Source organism: Odontesthes bonariensis, chromosome 8 (genome assembly GCF_027942865.1).
Source record: "Odontesthes bonariensis isolate fOdoBon6 chromosome 8, fOdoBon6.hap1, whole genome shotgun sequence".
Taxonomy (NCBI): domain Eukaryota; kingdom Metazoa; phylum Chordata; class Actinopteri; order Atheriniformes; family Atherinopsidae; genus Odontesthes; species Odontesthes bonariensis.
The window spans coordinates 7,387,944-7,413,460 of NC_134513.1; the positions used below are offsets into that span (position 1 = coordinate 7,387,944).

Below are 25,517 nucleotides of genomic sequence, written 5' to 3' on the forward strand. Positions count from 1 at the left end.
GGAAAAAAAAAAAAATTCAGCAGCAGAGGCGGCCGTTGGGGAAGAGAGTAAATAGAGACAGAAGCCTCAAGATGGCTGACTCACAGGGCTCCGCTCACCTCTCGGGAGCGACTGCTGCTGCTGTTTCTGCTCCGCCTGCAGTAGCCTCCGTAAAAAGCGCGCTCAGCAAACCAGTCGAGGCGAAGGGACACCCGGATAACCGCTCCCAGCCTTCCCGAGATTTCAACCAACCGCCGCCCAAGAAGGTGCGAGTCGAGGAGAGGAGCGTCAAACCCAAGAAACTCAGCAAGGACGGAGGTGTGGGCAGCAACGGTAGCGGGAAAGAGAAACTCCAGCAGCCCACGCAGCAGAGTTATGGCAGCAGCCCGGGTTCGTGGAGCTTTAGTCCGGTTAAGATGAGCAGCAGCGGCAACCCTCCGGTGCCTGCTACCGGTGGATCCCAGCCACCAATAAGCACGCACAAAGTCTTCAAACAGAGCGATTTCTTCCTCCACAAGGCGCCTTCTTCTTCAAAAACCAAGTGCAAAGATAAACAAAAAGAGAAGGAGAGGGAGAAGGGGAAGGGAGGCGTGGAAGAGAAAAAGAAACATAAACTGTCTGTGACCTCCGGACCCGGGAGTAACGTTAGTAACAACAACGATGTCAGTAGGTTTAACAACATTTCTGCAGTGAAAAGAGAAAATGGAGAGGTCACGTTACTACCCAAAGGTAGGCCATCATAATGTTTTTCCTTTCTTGTTGTGCTAGTTTCATTCATAAACTTTGGGTTGTGTTCAGCTAAAGTAGGCTAGAGTTCTGCCCTTTTATAGTTCCTTGTCTCGTGGTAGATTCAGCCGAACATGTGGCCCGGAGAGTGCCTTCAAATTCGTCTGGACAGTCCCGACTAGCTACTGTTCAAAATTATCTCCTTAACGTTGTGTAATATCTTGTAATATACGGCTGGTGTTATTGTTGTCGATGTTAGGTCACCAGGGAAAATGTTTACATCGTGTTTAGTGACTGTAAAGCTCCTTTTAATCGATGAATCCGTGGACCATGGCTGCCAGCTTACGTCGCTTGTTCACTAGCTTGTAAACCCTCGAGCTCTACAAGACCAACGTTCCAGGGCAGTTAGTCGCGCGACCTGGCAGTTGTATTGTAACCAGCTGCTCTCGTGCTGCGGCGGATTTGTTACGTAACTACGATGTTTTGACTGAATATAACTAGTTCTATCGAAAAAGAAGAGTTGAACTCTCAAGCCAGTGTTGTCGAAATGGAAAAATTCCAATTGGCAAAATTGGTGAGATATTTTATTTACGTCTAACAGTTAAGGTAAATAATTTTGTGACATGGCGTGTAATTATTTTTATTTGAAGCTGTGCGTGTATCAGAGCCTCACGCTGCTGTCATAACAATATGACAGCCGCCCGCCATTATACGTTAGTGTTGTTATGGTGGAGCACCACGCCCCCCTCTGTAACCTCAGGCTGAAATGACCGAAAACACAGCGTCGTTGCTCGTTTAAACAGTAAAACACACTCAGAAAAATGTTGTCTTCGCTCAAACACTCCACCTTTTAATCTGTTTGACTGTCGCATATCATCTTTTTGTGATAACCTTTCGTCTCCATTGAGATTGTGTAGTTGTGTGTGTGTGTGTGTGCTGAATAAAAGCGGATAAAAGTGAAAAGTATGGATGAATTTGTCCTAAAACACTTTAGTTTTCCACAATGCATCGTTCAATCACAGAAAAAATCATTTAAACCTTTGACCGTACTAAAAAAAAATACCATAAAGTTAATTTTTTTATATAAGGCCTACCTGTGTGTTTTAAAAAGTCACATTATTGATCAATTTAATTATTTCCTTGGGAGGACTTTCCATATTTTATAGATTGAATGGATACCAAGACAAAAGCCCTTCATTTCCATTTATTGACTCCTCCTCATTAGTGTATCATGCTCCTTTTTTTTCTTTATTTTTGTCTTAATTCATCATTGTCACACCAAACCAGAGTCTCTAAATCCGATGCATGCTTCCATGTTTGTTTGCCAGTACTTGTACGTGTTATTTTATGTGTCAGTATTAAGACACTAAGCTGGGGGATCGGATGGGCACATGTCAGTGTACGCCAGTGCATGATGTCACCCTTTTCCAGTTGGATAGTTTAAAAGGTTATGGACACACTCTGAACAGCCACTGCAGTCAAGCAGGATACCGGGATGGGAAGTGTTGGTTGGCTCGTTGCCCTGCATTATCTGAAACAGTCTTGGAAACGGATTGTGTCGAAAGTCGCATTAATTTCGTTCTCGTAAAGAGGTGGCAGGCTTATACGGATTTCAGAACAAATGTTTGCTGGTGTTACTTATTACACAACACTGTAGTTTGCTTTAAAAGTGTTATAAAAGTCTCCTTTATAAATTCTGTAATGAATGCATTTTCAGTCTTTAAACTTACCTTTTAGTGCTCTTGTTTATGTTGCGACAGATGTTGTTCATCTGTGGTAAATTGAATGCGGCCCTGAATAATACCCTTAATGAAGTACTGAAACAAACTGCTCTCAATGGCCAGCAGGTCTGCAAATGGACATAACTGAGAGGAAGCGTCCTTGAACCAGGGGCTGACCGTCGGCTTAGGGAATACTTCTCCGAAGCCCAATTTTGCTCTGATCGTCTTGCAAGGAAAGAATCCGCCCGTACAGGGATCCAAAGAGTATCAAATCCTCGCTGTAATATTATTAGTGGCAGCGTTGCTTGTTGGAGGGAGGCTGAAGGCAAGTACTAGGAAGCCAATGGTCACATTAGGTGCTGAAACAGGAGACATAGGTCTAACATGGTCGAATGAACAAGTGGAGCAAGAGTAGTGGAAACTTTCAGAAGACAATTTAACTAAAAATATTACAAAAAAAGTGCTGACATAAAAAGTTACCAGTGGTCAGGATGTTGTTATTAAATGACTTGTGAGACCCGCTGTTTACATGCAGGTTATTTATACGCGATGTGATCACCTAATTCAGGGTCCCGGTTCAGTTTTATGTGTCAAATAACCACAAAACCCCTCTCAGGGCACTTTATGTGGGAACGTCAAGTCTTTTTAGGTAACATAGCAGCAGTTCTTGTAAATTCTTCAACTCGGGGTGTTTTATTTTGGACATCTGGTGCGTAAATGACATATTAAAGATGCAACCAACTGTTTTGTCCTTCCTTCACTGACTGTAATCTCTAAGATGCTGTTGGCAAGTCTCGTCAAGGGTCAGTCTGTCAGGATTAGAATCGGCCCACTTTATCACTTTATTACAGCTCTTTCATATATTTTTGTATTACAGGGTGTTTGTGCGTATCCCAGTGTGCTTTTGGCAAGAGGCAGGGAGCACCCTCCAGAGGTTGTCAGTGTCAAATTGCAGACTAATTTGCAAAGCTGTGTGCCAATTTCACAGGTTTAAACTGACAAAACAAAGTAATTTCAAGCTCAGAAAGTGAGTGGGAGAAGCTGGTTGTCATTAGGAAATTTACACTTACAAGCAAACACTTTGAGTGTGCTGAATTTATTCTCAGAGTTTTGGATTCTTCACCGCCAGCTCTCAACATTAAGCAAGCAGGGGTGTAGATGAAGTTTAAAAACTGACAGCCTCTAACATCTGTCCTGCGATCCTCCAAATGGTGAAAACCTCCTGCTGTGTTCCCACTAAAAATCAGCTGCTGCAATAAAGTCGGAAAACAACAGGAGAAAAACAGAAAAATCCCAAATATGATACATTTTCTGACTATTCAAGTTACTTTCCAGTCGTAACTTGTGACCCCTAAGCCTTAGGGTGGGCTCTCAGATTGCATAATCCCTGTACAGCCCTGTTTTAACCCTTTAAGAAACTTTGCACTTTGTACGAATTGTCCTCTACAAATAAACTTGCCTTGCCTAAGAAACCTTCTCTCCATTTCAAGTCCAATACTTCTCTGTCAGGCTTTTTTTCCAGTGTCTTTAGAGCCAGGTCAGCCACCTGCTCTAATATCACCCACTGGCTGTAAATGTAATTCTTTATGAATGCTACAGTTCTGGCATGCTCTGATGTTTTTAAAAATCTGGCAGTAGATCTGAGCCTGTCTTTGTAGGCTGCTTCCTGTGGAGCTAAATTGATGTTTTGAAGCGGGCCTTTTTCCGCCAGGCAGCGTACAGCGTCTTGTAATTTTACAGCATTTATTTTGCATGGTTCTGGAAATAGTTTGCTAATGTTCGCGGCATTTCTCACATTAACAACAGGATATGAGAGCCACGGCTACCATGCGTTAAGTGGCAGAGGAAAGCCACCTACTTAAGTTAGAAATGTATTTATTTAATTGTTATCCTTGCAAGAGTGTATTGGTGGACCTCTAATTCTTCTGCTGCCCCTGTTAGGCTTTCTACTTTCAAAGGCTTTTCTCCTTTGATCTGGCAAACAGTGAGTCCACCACGCTGTGTTCGCTTTTCCCTCTCCCTACGTCCACAGGAGAGTGAACAGTCTGAAAACACGGCTTCCTTTTACAGATAGATCTGACCGAGTTCAAAGAAAAAAAGTTCTTTGGAAAGAAAGGATCAGCAAGAAAGTACCACGGAAGAAATAAAGAAGTTTCTTTCAAAGAAATGAAAGAAAATGAGGACTAAACAGAGGCAAGTAATAAAATGGAGTTATTTTAAGAAAGCTGAGGCGTTTGTAGCTCAGCTGAAGGCTCGGAGTGTTTGTCAGTGTGCCATCATGCCTTGTAGAAAGCTCTCCAATAACTGGAGAGGTTTGTGGTGGTGCAATATTTACATTTTAAACCGATTCTCTCATCCAAAGTGATTTGCCGTGAGTGTTGCATTAGAGAGCACTCCAATTTCTGAATTTGCAATACTCCTTCACCACTCAGATGAGTCTGTCTGGCAGAAAGTTGCAAGAAGTAGTATATGTTGAAAAGCAAAAGAGGCTTCTAGGACATCTAAGAGGGAAGGAGCAAAGGAGGATATTGAAAATAGTCAATTTAATGGAAAAACATGAGTGAGTCTTGATGAGAGGACGCTGAAGGTTATGAGTGAAACTGCAGTGACTGTTGCAGTCATAAAGGGATTTGTGAGCTGTTTTTCTTTTCCAGCAACCGGCAAATAAAAATCCAAATATTTTGTAAAAGAAATATCACCGAAATTAAAAGTTGAGCACGATAGCCAAGGTGAGGAGCTCTGCAAGAGCACAGTTAAGCGGTTAGAGAAGCAAATCAAAGCGAATGAGGTGCTCTCACACATTTAAGTGCGTGTTTGTTGGGTCATCTGTCATAGCAATGTAATTCTGCCACGGAGAGCTGAGTCCTACCTCCCTGTATCCACAGAGCACTCCACCAAGGACAAGCCAAAGGAGAGGGAGAAGAAGAAGGTTAAGGAACGAGAGAAAGAAAAGGAGAAGAAGAAGCACAGAGTGATGAACGAGATCAAGAGGGAGAACGGAGAAGTCAAGCAGCCGATTAAAGGTTGGTGGAAACACTCGTGGCACATGACTTGTGGGGGATGAAACAAACCTGGAAAAAGTTACATGCATATTACACAGATTCAACAGGGTGTTGAAACGTCTTTCAACATGGATAAGTCATATGTAATCATTTGTTATATTAAAAATCAGAAAGTGTCCCAAAAAATGAGTCATACCTGATGTTTTATTAGAAATAAGCTCTCGATGGTGACACTACAAATCTGCTGCTAAGGTAACAAAACATGACCCACTTCCACAGGCTGCTGGCTGCACAGTTTATCATTATTATGTAACATTTACAGCATACACAAAAGGGCTAATAGTGTGCCATAAAAGGCCTGATGTAGCACAGTAAGCACACATTGGCAGGAGACGGTGGGACAGTATGACAGAAGCATGACGGCGGTTTCTTATTGTTTATTTTTTTTCTCCGACAGCTTGATCCTTGACTTTTGTGCTATGCTTCTTGTCACATGCACAAGCAGTGTTTATGGTTTGCTTCGTCAGACCTTGTGACTTGTGTTGTGTTTGTGTGCACGCCGATCTTGAAGTCCATGGTGGCAATTGTAACAAGAGAAGTTGAGAGACAAGCCAGGGTACCAAAATATGTAGAACAAGCTTTTCTCTGTCAACATCTTCCCACTCTTGGCCCCGTCTCGTTCACTCTCAGTTTTGCTATTTTTCTGTCTCTACCAGCCGCTCTCTGCTTTTCTCCACATGTATCTCTACCTGCTGGCTCTCTAAAGTCATGTCGGCATATGTTACATGTTTATTAACATATAAGTTGTATAAGAAAATTTAATATCAGTTCGTCTATATTGCACTAATTTGCAAGAAGAATCATCTCAGGGCACCTTCCAGAGAAATAAAACAAGAGCAGCAGAAGTCAAGGGAAAATTAAGATGAAAGTAAAGGTTCTTTTTTTTTTTTATCCAGTAAGAGAATAGTTAATAAAAGTAGTTATTCAAGTTGTTACCTTTATAATACACGTTTTTCCATCTCCTACAGTCCTGTGTCTTGTAGCTGGATGTATGTAATTACCAACAAAAAAACATATACCAGCAGCTGCAAAATCCTTTACCATTTAGAGTTTTCACAAAATGTTCTTCTTTGAGGTAATGTCAGATAGTACATGACGAGCAGCATTCACCAAACTAAAACGAATAGATATATGAGAAGCTATTGCCAGCCCTGTTGCATATTAGTCAGGCTCTTTTGTGTTTGTAAATGCATGGGCGACTCTCATTGTGAACCGTTTGACACAAGTAAATGATTTGCAGAGAACTGTGACCGTAATATCCGCCACCATCTGTGTGGGTAGTCTGAGTTCAGCCATGTGCTAGCTGTGTATTTTTTTTTTTTAGCTTAAGACTTTAAGGCTTTTTTTTCTTCTCGGACATGTGAACAAATATCGCTGAGTCATATATCTATGTGAGTGCCAGTGTTATTTCCATTGATTTGATTTGTTCTGAGGCTCCTGTCAGATTGGCAGTCTTCCATGCAGGAATGTCGAGACCACACTGTGACATTTCAAGGACTTAGTGGTACTTTAGCCACATACCATGACCAATAGCTGCAGATGAAAATTACAGAGAGATTATCTGTGATATGTCGCTCTTCCTGCTCTCTGTAGAAGCGACACGCACCCTCGTAATGTTGATTCATCATCTCATTATATGTGGGGAGTGAGTTAGGAGAAGGCCGGTCTTACAGGAGACCGCGAGTGAGAGTGAGTGCGCGTTAATCCTGCGAGAGAGTCTGGTATTTAATCATGTGTGTTTACGATAATAGAGACGCAGTGAAATACACAGTGAGATTTTCAGTCAGCTGAGAGGGCGACGAGGAGGGCGCCCTCCCCGCCCTTCAGAAGGTTTTTCAGTCATGGTGAGTGTGGCATTTAATCAGTATTAAATTCGCAAATGGAGAAGAGGAGTGACAGCGAGGGAAAAGTTGGGAATTTAATCAGTGGAAGAGTGTTAAGTTTACAGATGAAAAAGAACTGCACTGAGAAAGAAGCACACAGTGGAGACATGTATAGGAAATCAATAAGCAGCAAATGACCATTGTGAACGTACGGCTGCTTTAGTGCCACTGAGATTGTCTGTCTGTCTGTTGATTTTACCGGGAACTTATCCGACCTTAAACTGATTATGACTGCTCAGCAAAGTGGCCCACACAGAATTTTAGTTTTTCAGAAAAAGTAGGGATTCACTGTTTGGGATGCTTCCACAAGGTGGATTATATTGGTTGAATCCAAAGAGGCTGTCGCAGACTTCTATGTGGAGGTTGCTGTGGATTAGGGCCGAAAATATTACGTTGTCATTGATTTGATATGACTTACCACAAGTCTGACTGATGCTGGATTTACGAGCTTAAACCTCAGTTTGAGAAAATGTAATAATGAATTGGATATTTTTGTTAAATCCAAAACATAAGTATGGTTGAACTGAATTGCAGGCTTTACAGTGAATAAATAAGCAGTTAAGTGGTTTGTGATGACTGATAAACTGTTTCATTGGGGCGATTAGCTGAATATTGTTATTATAATAACGCTAAATGAATGTATTGATTTCCAACTTCAGCTTACAGTGTCTGTAATTAGACACATACGACTTTAAAACTGCATATTTAGCATCACCTGATAGCGTTTCACATCACAACTGCGATATCCAGCTGTTTGATCATGCGCCACTTGTTTTGTCTATATCCTGCTGCTTTGTGGGTTGACGAAGGGTGAGATTTTGTGTGTGCGTTCAGAGAGAATTTGGGGGGGAGGGGTGACATTAGGGTTAAAGAGCTTTTGGATTAGCAGCTCCTGTATTGTACTGCAAATACCCTCTCTCTGCGTTGCTCTCTTTAATGCTCTCTGTCTCTCTGCTGTTTGTCATTCTGTGTCCCATTCCTCCCTCATCTGGCATCGGGCGTGTGTGGAGTACAAGCCAGACTGAAACTGTGTGTATGTGTGTGTAAAGTGATAGCTGATGTTTGAATGATGTTGACAGAGCAGCACCTCTGTCGGTGTGTGACTCACGGATGTGTACGCACACACTCATAAACATAAATAAAACTGAGCAATAATGAATCAGTTTGCTAACTGATCTAAGTTTCCATGTTCCATTTTGTTTAGCCTTTTAAGATGCAGACTGTCATGTACAGTATTGTCTATCCTCATAAAACCGTGTTTCCTGGCTTAGCCATATCTGCTTCCATTTAAGGGCCCTCTTGTGTAAACACTGCAGGAGATTCACATCATCTGAGAAAAGCTACGAGTTATCCGTCCACACTTGCCGAAGAACAGTTTGTGCTGATTACTTTCTTAGATGAGGAAAATATCGGGTATTGGGTTGTTTTGAGTGTCACGTGGGTGAGTTTCCTGTTAGTTAAGCCTGTTATGCTGATACCATTCTGGAAAAATTGCATTTGAAATCCTTCAAGGATGTTTTAGAAGTACAAATCATAACTTAAGGATAAGTCATGGGATGTATGATGACTGTTTATTAGAACAATTGAGGTTACATGTTGCCTATATGTTTACAATTTTAAGAAGACTGTGGGTTTTCTTATCTCTGGCCCGAACAGACATATGACAGTATTAACTGGCTTAAAAGGGCTGTTGAGCAGATAATTAAATACCTGTTAATACTCAAATCGAGTGGATGTCCGCTTGTGTCCTTTATGTTGAGCAAAGGAGATCAATCTGTGATTTCAGGTTAGCTATCTATGTTGTTACAAAAATTATTGGAAGAGACAGAGGCTATTATGAACCAAAGTATCGTTTTAATTCTCCATCTGTGTTTATGTTGGTTGTTTTATAGCAGAGAACACTAGATTTGTTTCATAGAGAACACTAAAGTCACTGGAAAATTGTTTGAATGAATTGGATTTGATATAAAAGTGCCCAACTTAGGTAATGTGGTCTATTCTTACTATAAGGTAATGTGCATTCTTTAAAAGTATTTTACTCCAGTGATTGTTTTAATGCTTTCAGAATTTCTCCTCCTGTAATCGAGTCATTTCCCTCTTTCTCTCTGTCCAGAAGAAAAAGAGAAAGCAAAGATCAACTCGGAGGAGCTTCAAATAAGAAAAGTGAAGAAGAAAAAGAAGAAGAAACACAAAGAAGGAGACAAGCACAAGCGAGTGAAGATGTTCCACCGCTCCTGCCAAACCATTTGTGCTGGCCTGCTCATCCTCCCTCCTTCCTCGGAATCGATGAACTCATCTTCCTCCACCGAACTAACAACCAACTCCCCCCTGTCTCCGTTCAAGTCCCCTCTACCCGTTTACCCTCCACCCAACAACAAAACCTCGCAGCTCACACCCTTGTCTCCCTCTTCTGCATCGAAGTCCCCCTGTAACTCCACTCTCCACAACTCTCCGTCATCCTCCCCTAAGATCCATTTCCCAATCAAAGTCCACCCGAAGTGCTCATATCCTGGTCTGGTCGGCCTGGAGTTCGCCCCATACATTCACATAGAGAGCCAGCCTAATGGAGGAGCCCTGGTGGCTCATGCCTATACATCCCAACTCTCGTCTCTCTCTACAGAGCAGAGGCAGAGATTTGCCCAGGAGTTTATCACTCTGGCGTTCAGTGAGAACAAATCCCAGGTGCAGTGTGTGTGTATATATATATATATATATATATATATTTATTTATGTAAATATTGATCTGATTGACTAATTCATGTTAAGTTATTGTAATCTTGTCTAACTGTGGTATATTATTGACTGAGAAATGTTATGTTTCCCCACCCTGTTTAGTATAATGACTACTTTGAAAGATACTGCTCACATTGAACCTGTAAAGCTGAAATTCAGCGCTTTTACTGCTGAGTTTTTTTTTCCATACTACTCATGAAAAACATTTGAAACATAATCCGTTCTTCTGCTGAGTTTTTCTCTCTTTTTTTTTTTTTTTTTTTTGCAGGCAGCTCATTATGTCATGGGAATTGTTCACGGAGAAGCCAGCTACTCACCAGACTTCTTGGAATACTTCTCAGCAAAGTTCCCATCAGCTCCAGTCAAAATGGAAATACTGGGAAAGAAGGACATAGAAACCACCACGATGGCTAATTACTACTCTCAGGTCAGTCAGACACAATCGGACAAAGTGGAGCGTAGATTTGATAGAGACTGTACAATGTGAGATGTGGGTGGGACGTAAGTGGAACAGTGAACACAGTTCTGCTTATTCAGCTCCTGAGCTTGAAGACCCAGAGAGCTCAAAACAGATGGTGAGCTATCAGACCATCTGAAGTCCAAAATAGCATCAGCCACTTGCTTCCAAGTTACTTTCTGTCCTTCGTTTCATGCTGAGCATCAGAACTGTCTGTGAGAAGCAAGAGGAGTTTGTCTGTTGGGATCGAATTTACCAAGAGGTCATATAACGTTACAGGTGTTTTCTGTGTTTTTTGAAGACATGAGTTGATGGGCATATGTAGCAGTAAAAGATGAGGGAGTGATGCATGTATCAGGGTCTACACAACAGTTTCTTGTTTTTAAACCCTCTCACACATGCAGGCATGCAGACACAGTGAGAGGTGGGGACGTATGCAGCTAATTCACACACCTTTTTTCTGCTGTGTGCTCTGGTGCCGTGCTAGGAAACCCATTGCGTGAATGGGGTTTGGCTGGAAGACACAACAGGGGTGTGTCTGCTTAAGTGCTGTGTTTTCACAAAGATTTTTGGAAGACATTCAAGGTGTAGGTATGAACGGGAAGACTACTGCTCAGTATTTTGGGCGTGTGAGAGAAGGTTGAGATAGACAGGAGTATGTTTGCAGCTTTAGTTCATGAAATACAGCAGCGTGCACGGGTTTATGTACTCAAAGTAACTTCTATTTCCTTTATTTCCTTTATTTTTTATTAGTTTTGATGATTCGGTCTGTCTCATGTGGTGGCACACTGACGTCATTATCTGTATATTACGACTACGTAGGGGGCCAAACTTTCTGTTGTAATGGTCCTTGTTCTTTGCGAATGCAGCAGATTGACTTTGAGACCAATTGTTGCTCTGGGATTGCTTTGTGGATGTACACTTTTTATGTAAGGATGAAAAGAGTGTGAAGTGAATGAATGGAGAAACAAGTGAGATATAATTCTAGGAAAAGAGGATGTAATGATACCAGAAAGTCAGAGCAAATACCACTGAACATGTTCAGTTTAAGCTCTTATGTGAATACTCTCCTGCACACACGTACACAATGTAAATACTTTGAAAGACTGATTATTATTAACAGCAGCTTCCTAACAATGCGAGGTAGTTCCAGATTAACCTACTTAGATAGTGTTAGCCTTCCTAAGCACTACTACAACAAATCCCAGTTGTGAGACTTGAAATCTGTGTACACCATCGGGCTGTTGTCGTTTTCCAGCACATACAGCATCTACAATACTTTGGCCAGAATTTAGATGTTGCCTTTTCTACCAAAATATTGGTTCTATGGCATTTCAGATTGTAACTATAAGAAGAAATGAAGAGGATTGGTGAAGAATAGGGAATGTTTATGATTGAAAGCACTCAGTAACCTTTGTGTACTTGATGAAGTTGAGTTGTTGCTTTAGCCATCTGGTTTAAGCATCTGCCTCCATCTGTTCAGCATTAAAACAGCTTTTTGGCATACTGATGTCTGATTTCTTAAGCTAAATGAAAACGTTGTTAACAACCACAGTCATGTGCCGGGCACATTTTTGTACCTTCTCTCACTTCAGGAGCAGCAATCATTGGTTAGATTTCAGGTGACAGCAAGAAGGGGAAATTGGAAATAAGTGTATAATGTGAAAAGAAAAAGCAAAACAAAAAAAGATAAAGAAATAAGATTAATAGAAGAAAGTCTCAGTGATGGAAGAGGGAGCAAGATAAAGAGAAAGCAGGGAGATGAGTTAACAGACTGAGAGATGGGAGCTGTCAGGCAGGGAGCAGGCTCAAAGTAAGTCGAGTTGAAGAGTCAGAATCACATAAAAAAGGTGTTTTTCGCTGCAGCTGTAATCTGAAACCTCTCAGCCTCCCTGGAACTAAACTACACAACCTTTTGATGACAACTGGAAAAACAAGAAAGGAGTGTTTGTGTGTTGTTTTTTTTTTCTGGTGTTGGCTGTCCTGGATTGTCTCCCGAGTAGTGTCACAGCTAGACCTCCTCACATAGAGTCGTCTTGTGTCTATAGTTCAATATTGAAAAGCCTTTTGTTGCCTCAAACCTCCTGAGTGGCTTTGTATTGAGATACTGCCCGCTCTTTTTCACTTTAAGTGTGTGTGAACTACAGGGGGTAGACCAGTTTATGCTGTCTATCCCTCTTACCCTGGCTTCTTATTGCTTCACAGAAATCCTACTGCTTCCTTTAGCCAGGTTTGCCTGCACAACACATCCCTGAGTTCTGCATCCTTTTTTTTTTAATAGATTGAATAAATCTCTAAATTGTCCATTGTCCGCATTTGATCTAATCTCTCCCTGCAAACCCGTCTCTTACGCAGTCCCTTGTAAGAGTAATGTTCCTTGCAGGGCTAACGTCATTGTCCACTGGCCTTGTTAATTTTTTCCTCCCTCGTAGCTCTCAGCAGTGACCTTGGGATGTAGATATACAGTCTACACATACGAACAGATGTGAGCATGCATACTGATAACGTTTACACAGGGACAGGTATACACCCAGAGATTAATGGCTTATCATCCACATTTTTTCTACCTTTCTTTCTCTTTTGTGCTCCATGCTTTTTTTTCGTGTCCCTCTCTCTCTCTGTTGGTCTTTCACTGACTCTTTTTATCTCCACCCTGTGGTTCTGCTCTGCTGTGTAGTAGCTTTGTGTTCCAGCAATGAATGACTGCACTGCTGCCTTTTCTATAAGAGCGCAGAAAGGAGAGAGAAGGAAAGGAAAAGTACCGCAGCTTGTTTTTTTTTTTTTTTTCTTTGTTGTTATTGTTGTTGGAGTCTGAACCTCCAGCAGCCCACGGCGTATTTGTGATGTTCACAAAGTGACTGCAGCCACCAAAGTTGGTGTGTTTTTTAGGGACCTGATTGAGGCTATTTCCTGTGCTTGTAAGGATTATGTTAGATTACAGTGCTCCATTATCTCGGAGCATAGCCCAGCAGTCAATATATGCTGAGCTTGGACTGAGGTAATTTGCTGGGTCTTGTCTAGTGAATGTAGAAATGTAGTTACAACACCAAGAGATTAATACAAAGCCAAATAAAGTGCTAGCTTCTAAAGTTAGTTGGCTGGGGTTTAAAAAATAAAGCGTCTCAAAACAATATGCGTTCAAAAGAGTAATACATTTGCATCACAAAATCGTTGTCCAGGAAAAAGTCAGACCTCACAATCGCTTGGCGCTATTTTCTCTCCCTTCGTATCACTGCCTGCTGCCACCTGCCGACAGCCGCACCTGTTACGGTGTTTACTGCTCGGAAGCAGGGGACTGCTCGGTCTGCACTTCGGTCTGCACAGTTTACACAGCACGCAGTCAATGTTCATAAACGATATTGCTAGTATGGGATGTCATACAGCTTCATGTCAAAAGAGGCGAACTATCCCTTTAAGGTGCATTCTCGTGCCTCTCTTTTTAGCTGAGCAAAGGTAGAGAGCTTATCAAGCAAAAGTGTGTCCAGTTGTGTCGTAGGCACCAGTCAGCAGTCAGAAGCTTTGTTGTGACGCAGGACAGGCTAATGGACTAATAGACTTAGTTGTCTTGAGTCTGAACGGGCATAATGACTGAGAAAGAGAGACAGATTGTTTTGAAGGAGGGTGTTGCAGGCAGGCAGATAACACAGAGAAAGGTCGGATAGAGTAGCAAGATAATGGCATCACATGAACCTCGGCTAAGATGAACTGATGAAAGACACTGCAGGTTGTTACGGAATTAACAAGTAAACCAGGGACGGAAAGGAAGGCAGGAAAGAGAGAAGAGTGATCTAATAGACTTTCCACTAGGGACCAGAGCATGATGAGGGAAATGGGCAGCGGAGGAGAGGGCGAGGCTGGCATTGACAGTAGCAAAATAGATAATGTGAGTAAAATAGTTAGCAGAGAGTGTGTTTACGCTCACGTACACAGATGCGAGGCAGGACTAGAGCATCTGGAGGAAAGCTGCTCTGAGGAAGTTTGTTACATTTCCCATTTCCTTCTGTTTGCCTTCACTTAATATAGACAAGCTGTGAGTGTGTACTCATCAGTGTGAGTGAACCACTAACTGTCAAACCTGTTTATCTGTTTAAAGGAGACGTGGGTCATGTTTCCTAATACCCCTTCTGTGATAGTGAGACTGTTCTCTTTGCAAACTGTGTGTGTGTGTGTCTGTTAAATTATGCACATGTAAACAGAAACAGACACTCAGAAGCACAGCTAATTAAAATCATGCGGACAGATTAGTGCGTGCACTCACAAATAAACACCTGCACTGTGGCTGTGTCACCGTGGCTGTGACACTCGGTTAGTTGCAAGTTTGAGGTTGAATTTATATATTTTATATATATATTTTTGCTCAGTACCTGGGTCATTGACTCAGTAAGACTATTTAAAGCAGCGTGTTTATACGTGTGGCCCAACTCTTCCTGGCTTTTAGTCATCATCATCAGCGATAGGGCGCAGACGTACAGAAATAAGATGAAACGACACAACAAACAGCCACGTGGCTTGGCCTGTCCTTGCATAAATCATCCGCATCTGTGATAAATGAAATATGTAACTGTTTGATTTATGTATTAAGTACAGTTCAGGGATAAACACTCGGCTCAGAGGTCTATTTAAAGAAAAAAGAAACAAATACTCCTGCAGCACGGAGTTCTTCTAGGTTTGGCTTTAAAGTAGTAATGTGGGGGATCCAGCACTTTGCGATGCACCTGGGATCTCTCATGCTTCTTCTCCCTCAGTCTTTCTCCAACTTATAGTTTACATAGCCTCCACCCATCTGTCACAGTCTTTCACTCCATCTACTTTGCTCTTAAAATTTCTGCAAACTACTTATTTTTATCTGATGTCCTATCCTTCTATCAACCTTTTCTCCCTCATCCCTGTTTCTTTTGCTTACAACATTGTCTTCCTGGTTTCCCCTTTATTACCAACCTCTCAGTTTTTCTTCCTCTGTCCCGTCTCCCCTGTTTGAAATATATTTCTTTCACAGCTTGTCTTCCTAAACTGTCTCTCCTGTTTCTCACCACCTCTCTCCATCTGTTTCGCTTCTACACATTCTTCCTCTCCCGGGTATCCTTCTTCTTCTTCCTCTGCTGTGTCTCTCTTCCCTTCTCCCTCCCCTTATCTCTGCCTCGTTGTCAAGTGGTGACTCACTCAAGGCGTGCGGCCAAAGATTTGGCGAGCTCACACGAATACACACTTCCCGATCAGCCAAGAGTACAGCATGCAGGCCACATGCTGCACGTACTGCATACACAGCGACGCTGTTGAGGGCCAAGGGTACAAAAGACGGGTAGACGCACCGTCTCACAGACACACGACGCTCTGCCCGCCAAGTGAAAAGCAGCAAACAATCTGAGTCACATCAGTGGAACAGAAACACAAAAAACGCCAACACACACAAACATTCATATGCGCACTCGACCTGCATCTGTTTCTCCTGCAGAAAAAGAACCAAACTGATGTGGTGATGTTGTGTATTCTTGTTCATCAGGTGAAGAGGACTTACAGTCACGGTACATACCGAGCCGGAGCAATGAGACAGATCAGCCTGGTGGGAGCTGTGGACGAAGAGGTCGGGGACTATTTCCCAGAATTCATCGACATGCTGGAGGAGTCCCCCTTCCTGAAGGTGAGTCTGAAGTGTGTGGATATATTTTACTGTGATACAAGAACATTGTTTGCTCCAACTCAGTCAGGATGTGAGGCTGAAAATCATCGGGGAATGTATGAGAGGGGCTTGACTTTCGCTTTGATACGCAGTTAAAGATTTTCAATGCAAAGCAGCACTTAGAAAAATTTGTCAAGATGCTTTCCTCTAAAATCTTAAGTAAGCTTTTGTAACTCGGACAACGTTTCCTCACTCACGCCTCACAAATGGCCTATTTCTTATATGTGTCGATTACTGGACCTATCCAAAATATTTAGATGCATTTACATCACCGCTGGAGAATACTGTTAGACACAAACCTCATCAGCGCACAGAATATTCTGAACGGTGGTTGGGAAACGAGGCGTTAAGTGGTGTGTGAATTGATTTGATGCAACGCCCAGTTTCTACTCAAGAAGTCTTTTTTTTTTTAATTGCTTTGCGGTAAAAGACCTTCAAAGTATTGCGTTTGCTGTTGTTCCCAAAATGCAGGAGCGACAAGCATGTCGTCTGTTTGCTGTTCTCTGTTGATACTTTAAATCTCTTGCACGCAATGGGCCCCCCTCCCGTCCTCAAAGCAGTGGCTTTGGATCTGTTCGACAGCCTCCAAAGCATCTGGAATACCAGTGACAAGTGTTGGGAGGCCAGCATTTTCTCCACATGTGGTTTCCCCTCCTCAGTATTGTCTTCTTGTCTGTCTGACTGCAGCGGACTCTTCCATGGGGAACACTCTCCAATCTGAGGAGCATGAGTCCCACAGAGAGCGACGACGGTCCAATAATGTGGGTCAGACCAGGAGAACAGATGATACCTGTAGCTGATATACCAAAGTCTCCTTTTAAAAGAAAACGGTGAGTCTTGTGGTAACCTGTGCACATTACATGAATACTCTCAGAAGTAAATGCAATAAGCTGAATGTTTTGGTCCTTCTGCTCACTCTTTATACCCACTAGGAGTGTCATGGTGTGCGTGTGCTTGTTTATTCCTGATTGAGCCAGCTTTCCTTTGTACTCTCCTGGGCTGCCCCTTTAGGACTGATTATTAAAGAGGAGTAACGCTCCTTGCCAATTTGAAGCAGCATCCGTTGTAACAGCATGAAGCTTTGTTGTAGTCAAGCGGTGCCGGATGAGGCAATTACCCATCTCTGTTTAACGGTGTCACAGTGTCAGCGTTGCTCGCACGAAGGCGCTGTCTCAAGCGCCCGTTTTCTGAGAGTAAGGCAGTGAGTGAGTGAGAGCTGCCTGGTGTTTGTGTGTGATGTTAGCGGTGTGTGGCTCACCGCTCAGATGAGATCATCCTTACATCAGACGCTGCTTCACATGGCTGTGAGCCAAACACGGGACAGTGCGCACCACACACATTCCTCCTTTCCTTCATCTATTTCTGCTCTTTAGCGTTCACATCAGCGATAATGTTTTTTTTTTTTTATAACAATTGATTTCTTTATTTCCTGAGCTGAGAGTAAAAAATGTTTCCTAAATAATAAGGATTTGAACATGTTTAGATATTTTGGTAAGAAGAATTTTATGGTGATAAATCAACAAGCTTTTTAAAACCTCTTCTTAATTATAAAATGATCTTCTCATCTTCTCCCAACTTGTGTTTGTCCTTTTCCCCACGATACCTTTGAACATCTGCCTCTCTTACATCTGTCTTACCTCCTTTTACCTCTTTTAAGATGATCTACAGTAGAGTTCAATCGCAGTTGTTTTCAGGATCTATGAAAGTGAGTTTTGTCATAACTGCGTGTGTCGGGGAGTTGAGAAAGATATAAGGACGGGATCTTGGTTGCTGTGAGTCATCGGCTGCTGTTTGACCGATGAAGACAAAAGAAAGATGGGTTGCTCGGAAAGGCCGCATCTCTTCATGACATTTTTTCAACCGTAGTTTGAGTGAGAAGGTCAGGGCTAAGTCTCTGAGAGTCTGAGAATTCAACTTGATAATTGTGAAGTTTGAACTGGGTCTAATTACATCAGAATATTTAAATAATTTAGATGAACAAAACTGAGCAAAGAAAGAGATCCATATATATGCATAACTCTTCAGAAAGTCAGATTCTCCTTCTCCCTTTTTCCCCCCTTTGTGCACTTGCTTTACTGCCTTATCTCACCGCGCCCCACCTCTCTCCTTCTTTTCCTTCATCATTGCCAAGTATTTACCCCACCCCTCCTCTTTATCTGGCCATTAATACACAGGCAGCATGTTGCACACACTCGTAGACACACCAAACAACAAGACCTCACTTATAGAGGATGTTTAAAGATCCATAGACGACGCCAGACTTCCAATATCGTATGCAGTTCAGCACTCCTCCCTTTATACTATCTTTCCTGGTTTTACATTTATTACTGTCAGCCTGCAGTCAGCTCAGTCACACTGAGCTGTGTGTGTGTGTGTGTGTGTGTGTGTGTGTGTGTGGTTTCATCTCCCCCCACCACTCTGCACTGTTTTCCTCCATTTCTTTTTCCTCCTCCAGCAGCTCATACCTCGCTCTTCTTATCTGTGAATGAATGAGCGCACAGTTCGCCAGTGTTCAGCACGGGTAGTCTGGCTGCTATTCTGATGCGTTTGTGCGTGTCTGCGTAACGCTCTCGAAGGAATCTCGCGGATTCTGTGTGTGTGTGTGTGTGCGTGTTTATGCTGGTGTTTGAATCTAACTGCAGCTCCAGTGTGAGTCACTGATCCAGCAGAGAGCTGACTGCAGTACTTCTATTGTTTGGCAGAACGGCTCATTTTTATGCTTTTACTCCTCGGCTCGCCGCTCCGTATGCATGAAGCCGAGTGTGAACTCACTGGATGTGTATGTGTTCTGGCGTGACTGTGTGTCTGCTTCATTTAGAATTTTATTATTTCAAGTGCAGCTCTGACAAAAAGCTCAGAAGAGGATGTTACTGATTCCGTGTTCTTTATTCTAGATTTTGACCAGTTGAGGATGGTCCATGCGTGGAAAATAATTTACATAAGAAGAAGGAAGCTCAGAAAGCTCAGATATGACACATGCATATGATTATTATTGTTTTACAGTATGCTGTAAAACATTGAAGGATGGAAGGTGCTTCCACATACAACAATAGTCAACATGTGTGTGTATTTCAACAACCAAGTCATTGTTAATGACTAACAATTCTGGATTTGTTTGTAAATGATCTCCTTCGAAGAACTGGTAAAGAAAAAAAGAGCCTATTTTATTTTTCTGTTGTACCTACAGTTAACAACACGGCGACGCTCAATTCATTTGTGCTTTATATAATTGCATGAAAAACAAACTAACTTCCCAAATAGATTTGCTGTGTTTTCTGAGGGTCAACTTGCTTGTAACCTTCCAGCGTACCGCGCGGGATTGACATGGAGGCTCAATTTAGAAGCTGGATTTTATTGAGAGAAAAGACAGCCAAGATTATATCAGTACCAGCGGGTGAAGTCTGCATTGTGCTTTTAAATAGCAGACGGCAAACAAAGAGACTGGAAGAGGGAGCATCCCACTCACCTTTAGTCATTTTTTGTCTGTATTTAGACAGCAGGAAAGCAGACATGAACTGTGTGGGCACTTTTTCCTCTTAGCTCAACCAATGAGGTGAAGAACCTGCTGCAGTCGCTGCCCAGGACCAGCGAGCCACGAGAGATGCTGTTTGAGGACCGGACTCGGGCCCACGCCGATCACATCGGACAGGGCTTTGAGCGTCAGACCACGGCGGCTGTTGGGGTGCTGAAGGCCGTCTGCGCCGTGGAAAAGTAGGCAATGAAGCAGCGCACGCTGCTCAAAACACACACCTGCGCAGACCCGCACACTTCTGATGTCAGTTTGGTCAACAGCTATTTATCTAAAGGCGACACACGTTTAGGATTTACACAACTTACTCAGGAACAGATAGCATGTAATGCCTCTTTCCTCCTCCCCGCCTTGTTTTTCAGCTCGGAGCCTCCTCGTGTAACCAAAGATGTTGTGTGTTTCCACGCCGCTGATTTCCCTTATGTTGTTGAGAGGCTGCAGTTGGACTTACATGAACCCCCGCTATCTCAGGTGTTGCATTACACACACACACACACACACACACACACCTACATGCACCCAAAGCATGACAGTAAGCACTGCTCCCAGATATAGAAATAGCAGCAGTGTCTAACTGATGGTTGGTGCTGCCACCTGCTGGAGAGAAAATGGAAGTTAGTGATTTGAGGGTTTTTTCTGGAGGCAGAGTGAGTTTAGTATTTGTTATTTACGGTTTAATTAATCAATTAATTACATGTAGAATGTCTCTTCCTCTTGTAATAGTGCGTGCAGTGGGTGGATGATGCCAAACTGAACCAACTGCGACGGGAGGGCATTCGTTACGCTCGCATCCGCCTGTGCCACAATGACGTCTACTTCATCCCGCGCAACGTGGTCCACCAGTTCAAGACCGTGTCTGCTGTCTGCAGCCTTGCGTGGCATGTTCGCCTACAGCAGTACTACAGAGCCGAGGGAGAGCAGGAGGACGAGGAGGTGAAGAAAGAGGAGGAGGAGCGGCCTGAGTTGGAGGAGGCTGAAACGGTGGATCTCGAGAAGAATGGAGACGAGGAGGGGAAGGAAGAAAAGAAGGATGAGAGTGGAGTGAAAAAGAGGATAACGGAAGAGAACGAGGAGGGAGATATGCCAGAAAAAAGGACGTTTCAAAGGTGTAAAAAGGAGGAACATGATGATCGACCGCAGCATCCATCTCTGTTGTCTCAACATGCTGTCGGCATTATTTCGAACATTAGAAGAGTCAAAGAGGAGCTGAGGGAGAGCCCAAAAGAAGACAGAAAGTCTGAACAACCCGATTCTCCTCCGGCACAGGTGAAGGCAGAACCTCCAACTTCTCCTCCCTGCAAAAATAAATCTCCCTCACCTCTCACTCCGCCTCCCTCTGCCTCTCTTCTTCTTCATAAGGACGCAAAACCCCGAGCCTCATCTAAGCCTCATCATCACCACCATCATCGCCACTTGGACAGCAGGAAAATGTCTTCCAGTAGAAGTTCCTCCTCTTCAGCTCCCCCATCATCCCTTTTTCCAACTTTTTCTAAGTCTTCCACCTCTGCAACGTTGTCGCCTTTAACTGGATCTGCTGTCACTTCTTTGCACTCTTCTTTTTCATCTTCTACCTCTCCTTCTGCTACTGTCCTGTCCAAACCTTCTTCCCTGTCGGCCTCCTTTTCACCACTGACAAATCCCAAGCCTCCAGCGGAGTCCCGCGTCACGCTCCATGCTTTCACTATTTCTTCTTCTTCTTCTTCTTCTTCTTCTTCTTGTCAGCTGCCTCCCTCCTCTCAGTCACACCCAAAGGACTCACTCCACCTGATGCCAGATGTCCTTTCAGACACACGGACACAGTGTGTGCCACAGGGCTCGCCTGCTGTGGATGTACAGACACACACCTCCCAGGCCGACGCATGGACACACACAGCAGCCGACACGCAAGATCGAACACTGGCAGACACACGGACACAAGCAGTCCCAGAGGCATGGACTCAAAGTTCAGACTCGGACTCCAGGACACCTGCAGGTTTGCAGATGCTCCCACCACAGGACGCCACCAGGCGAGGAATGTACATGCAGCACCTGCCGGCTCCTCTGCTCCCTCAGATGCTTCCTCCGTCTTTCCCCCCTCTCCTGCCACACTCCCATCTTCCTAACACACCTCCAGTTTTCCCCCAAAATCCTCTCTCTCATCCCTCCCTCCCAGCTCAGCCGCAAACTCTAAACTCTTTCCTCGGTCAGACCGGGCCTCCACATTCGGTTCACATGAGCCATCTCCATCCTGCACACCAACCGAGCATCACCACGCAGTCTCAGCCGTACTTCCAGCCTCCATTAATGTCTCAACCAAACACTCCCCTCACCAGCTCCCAGTCTCTCCCACCTCATCTGTCTTATCAGCACCAGTTTGCCAAAACCTTCTTCCCTCCTCAGCACCCCACATTCCCCTCTCACCCCTTCCTCCCCCCGCAGTCGTTCCTCCCACAGCCACCCGGTTCTTACCCCCTACAACCACAGTACCAAACCTCAGCCCAGGTGCAGGTTCAGTACCCTCTGGCACAGTCGTTTCCTCACCCCCCTCCTCCTCCTTCCGCCTCGCCGCCTCTCACTCCTCCCCCTCTTCCACCTCCTCCGCTCCCCCAACCTCCCCCCTCCATCTTTTCCCCTCCCCCACGACATGAAGAGGAGCAGAAGCAGATTTTATAGGAGTTTTTGTACATACGGATGTTGATCTAAATGACTGTATATGTACGAGGTTTTATTTGGGTTGTGTTTGTAAAACGGTGTAAAAAAAGGCGAGTGTACCTGAATGGGCACAGTGTGTTGGACTAATAATATCCCGACCGCTGGATTGAACTAGCTTAGACTCTACTGAAACCAGGAAGTAACCAAACTATTCGTTTTGAAGGGTTTTAAATCAAGCTTGAGGTTCATGGTTTGAATGAGCTCTCTGGTCTGCCGAACTGCTGTCTGGTTCTGGTTTGTTGAAGAGAGGAAACAAGAACATTTTTGCAGACGTTTGTTGGCTACTTATTGAAAAAAAAGGTCACGAGGATGGCCTTTTTGTAAAATTTACAGCGAATGCTTCCATTTTTAAGGCTTCTTGTGTTGTTTTCTTTAACTGTTTCTGGAACAAAGATGGGCCAGGCCTTGATGTTGCGCAATACAGTCGCGTATTGATCCGATATTACATTATCTCTACTGTATTTCGTCTACACACCTCGATCGATACGGAATATGTCAGGACTCTCCTTCATGATGTATTTAGAGCAATAATGCTCAGCAGTAATCTGCTGGATGTAAAACTTTGTTGCGTTTCAGTGTTTTTATTCAGATTTTAAAGCTATCGGTGGAAAACTGTAACAAGGAACGTTAATGAGGCGACTTTTCTGATCAGTTCCAGTTCAGTTGCTCAACAAAAGGAGACCCCCACGTCAAATTGAGTCTCTAAAATAAGCTCCAGCGTACAAAAATACAGTGTTCAGTCAGGCAGTTGAATGAATCAAAGCTCAGATTATTGAGGTTGCTTTGTGCTTGTCGCTCCTCAGCCTCCAGAGTCTCAGGAAAACGCTTTCAGGACGCATCCACAAATGTATTTGTCTCCTTAAGAAAATTTACTGGACAGCTTAAAGTTTCAGGTGGCTGTAAATGATCAACACGTCTGCAGATAAATGTTGGCAAATATGCAGCTACTTTGGAGAGTCAACGGAAGATTTGGAGAGAAGTGACAGAAATCAAAGAGCAATATAGATATGCTTTAGGTCAACACTTGCAAAATGTGACTCTTTACGGCACTTTTTAATGTCTATATCAACATCTGTGTAAATACTGTTGATGTTATTTAGAAACCTTGGATCATGGATTGTGTCAGATCATCAACGGGGTTATTTCAGGTTCTTCCAAGTCTACAGTGAAGTCAGGCCTCTATAGTTCTGTGCTTTGTGTTTTAAATTCTGTTTTTTCGACACTTTGAAAACAGATGGTACACTGTTGAGAGCTCATTTCCAAAGCACTATTTATCTATTTTCTCTTCGGTGTTCGGCATTCTGTCTATGAACTATTTATTTATCAGCCAGGGACTGAAGTGACCTCCTGTCTTTGAAAGTTACAATAAATTATTGAAGGTCCATTGTAATTATGACGAGTATCTGATGTTAAGTCAGCCTGCATGTCCCACAGTTGTGGAACTTTTCGTCGTCAGTGTCTTGATTTTTAAAAAAAAAAAACATTTTTTTTTTTTTTTACTGTCAATATTAGAGTACAGCCCACTTGCTAATGTAGCCCACGACATTTCCCCAGTGCCTGTCCTTAACTGTGAACTACTCGATGGTCCAGAGACACGCGGTGCACGAGTTCTGTCCTTTTAGGAGTCGCATGTTTAAGCTCTCTCTGGAAAAATGAGAGCAAAGCCTTAAATTGGTCCCTAAAACTGCTGAAAAGCCTCCAAATATCTGCGGTTTACACTAAGATGGCTCAGAGCAGGGTTGTATTTTCCTTGATTCGTCACACCACAAGCCTGCAAAATTCTGGAAAATGAAAGATAACGCCTTAGCTCTCTCTGCCTCAAAGGACTCCCATTTCTGAGACGGAACCGTTCTCCGCGTGGCTCTGGGAAGATGGAGGTGATAACTGAGCACTTAATACCGATTGTAAGGCGCTCCGCAGCTCTTTTTATGCTTTTGGGTTTTCGATGTGACACAAACATGACAGGAACTTATCTATTTTTTGTACAAATGTGACAGAAGTTATAGTTGAAAACAAGGACGTCCTCAGAGTTTATTTATCTCGAGTAGAGTTTTGTTTCTCATTTGAGTTGTTATTTCTAACTGTCGGCACTGTAGTGTACATAAGAAGTTTTGTAAAGAGGAAAAAAAACTTGTAGTGTGGTTTCTACTTTAAATAAGAGCCTAGCTAATAAAAGGTTCAGAGTATAAACACGTCGGACTCAGAGCTGATTGTTTCGGTGTCTTTTCTTGCAATCTGGTGAATGACGAGTGTGATAAAATATCAACAGGTGTTTGTGCCACCGGTTTCACACAAATGGTGGTCAGCTGTGGGTGGCTGTGATGTACAAAGAAGAAGCAAAGCAGCTGGAAAACAAGAGTGAAAAACATGCATAAAATCATTTTGCTGTGGCGTGAAAACCTGAAAACCTAAACACTGAAGAAGATTCATTAATTATTCCCACAAAGGAGCAATCATATGGCCAAATGACGCATTCAAGATCAGCCGTTTTAAAAAGGCCAGATCCAAACAGACGACACATTGATTCAGGGCAGCTGGTCAGGTCCAATACACCTCAAATCAGCCTTTCCCCCTCTTTCTTTCATGCCAGAAGAGCTCGACTGACCTTTATAGCATGTTTTCTTATTGTTTTGGGAGGAAATGACTTCAAAGAGTATGAGAGTTGACTGGACGCACAGATCAACCGCTCGTCTGTGGCTCTACTACGTTTCCTACAAAACACGTGACCGGTTCCTGATAAACAAAGAGCGGCTGAAGAAGAAGAAGAAGAAGAAGTATTCGGCTGAGTTAAAAGTGGACAAATCCCTGTTAAAGCGTCTGCAGAAAAATAAACAAAGTAGTAAATGTTTCTAGTTTGTGCTTTTGCACCAAATTAGGATTACAATCACCCGTTATGCTGTTACATTGCACCTCATTGTTAACCCTAGATGTGTCTCAGTCCCCTCACGAACCACCCAGATGTGTGTCCAGAACATTGAAATATTACGACCTCCTAAACTCTTACCAGTGTTGTGTAATCGTGAGATAAACTTGTGTGTGTGCTGTGTGTCAGTGGAGCT

At 43.2% G+C, this 25,517-nt stretch overlaps 1 protein-coding gene across 1 annotated transcript; it reads left to right on the plus strand.

Moving 5' to 3' along the window:
• Positions 1 to 24,655, plus strand: LOC142385207 (uncharacterized). The gene is made up of 9 exons (XM_075471504.1): positions 1 to 708; positions 5,312 to 5,449; positions 9,485 to 10,053; positions 10,373 to 10,531; positions 16,062 to 16,199; positions 16,926 to 17,068; positions 19,779 to 19,949; positions 20,130 to 20,238; positions 20,491 to 24,655. The coding sequence occupies exons 1-9, from the start codon at positions 72 to 74 to the stop codon at positions 22,417 to 22,419; spliced, it is 3,993 nt and encodes a 1,330-aa protein (XP_075327619.1). The 5' UTR covers positions 1 to 71; the 3' UTR covers positions 22,420 to 24,655.
• The last annotated feature ends 862 nt before the right edge of the window (positions 24,656 to 25,517 follow it).

Bases quoted from the DNA above. Each gene is read 5' to 3' on its own strand.
- LOC142385207 (XM_075471504.1), top strand. From the start codon at position 72: ATGGCTGACTCACAGGGCTCCGCTCACCTCTCGGGAGCGACTGCTGCT. The intron at 709-5,311 runs GTAGGCCATCAT...CTGTATCCACAG, and splicing joins GGTCACGTTACTACCCAAAG to AGCACTCCACCAAGGACAAG. The intron at 17,069-19,778 runs GTGAGTCTTGTG...TTTTCCTCTTAG, and splicing joins TCTCCTTTTAAAAGAAAACG to CTCAACCAATGAGGTGAAGA.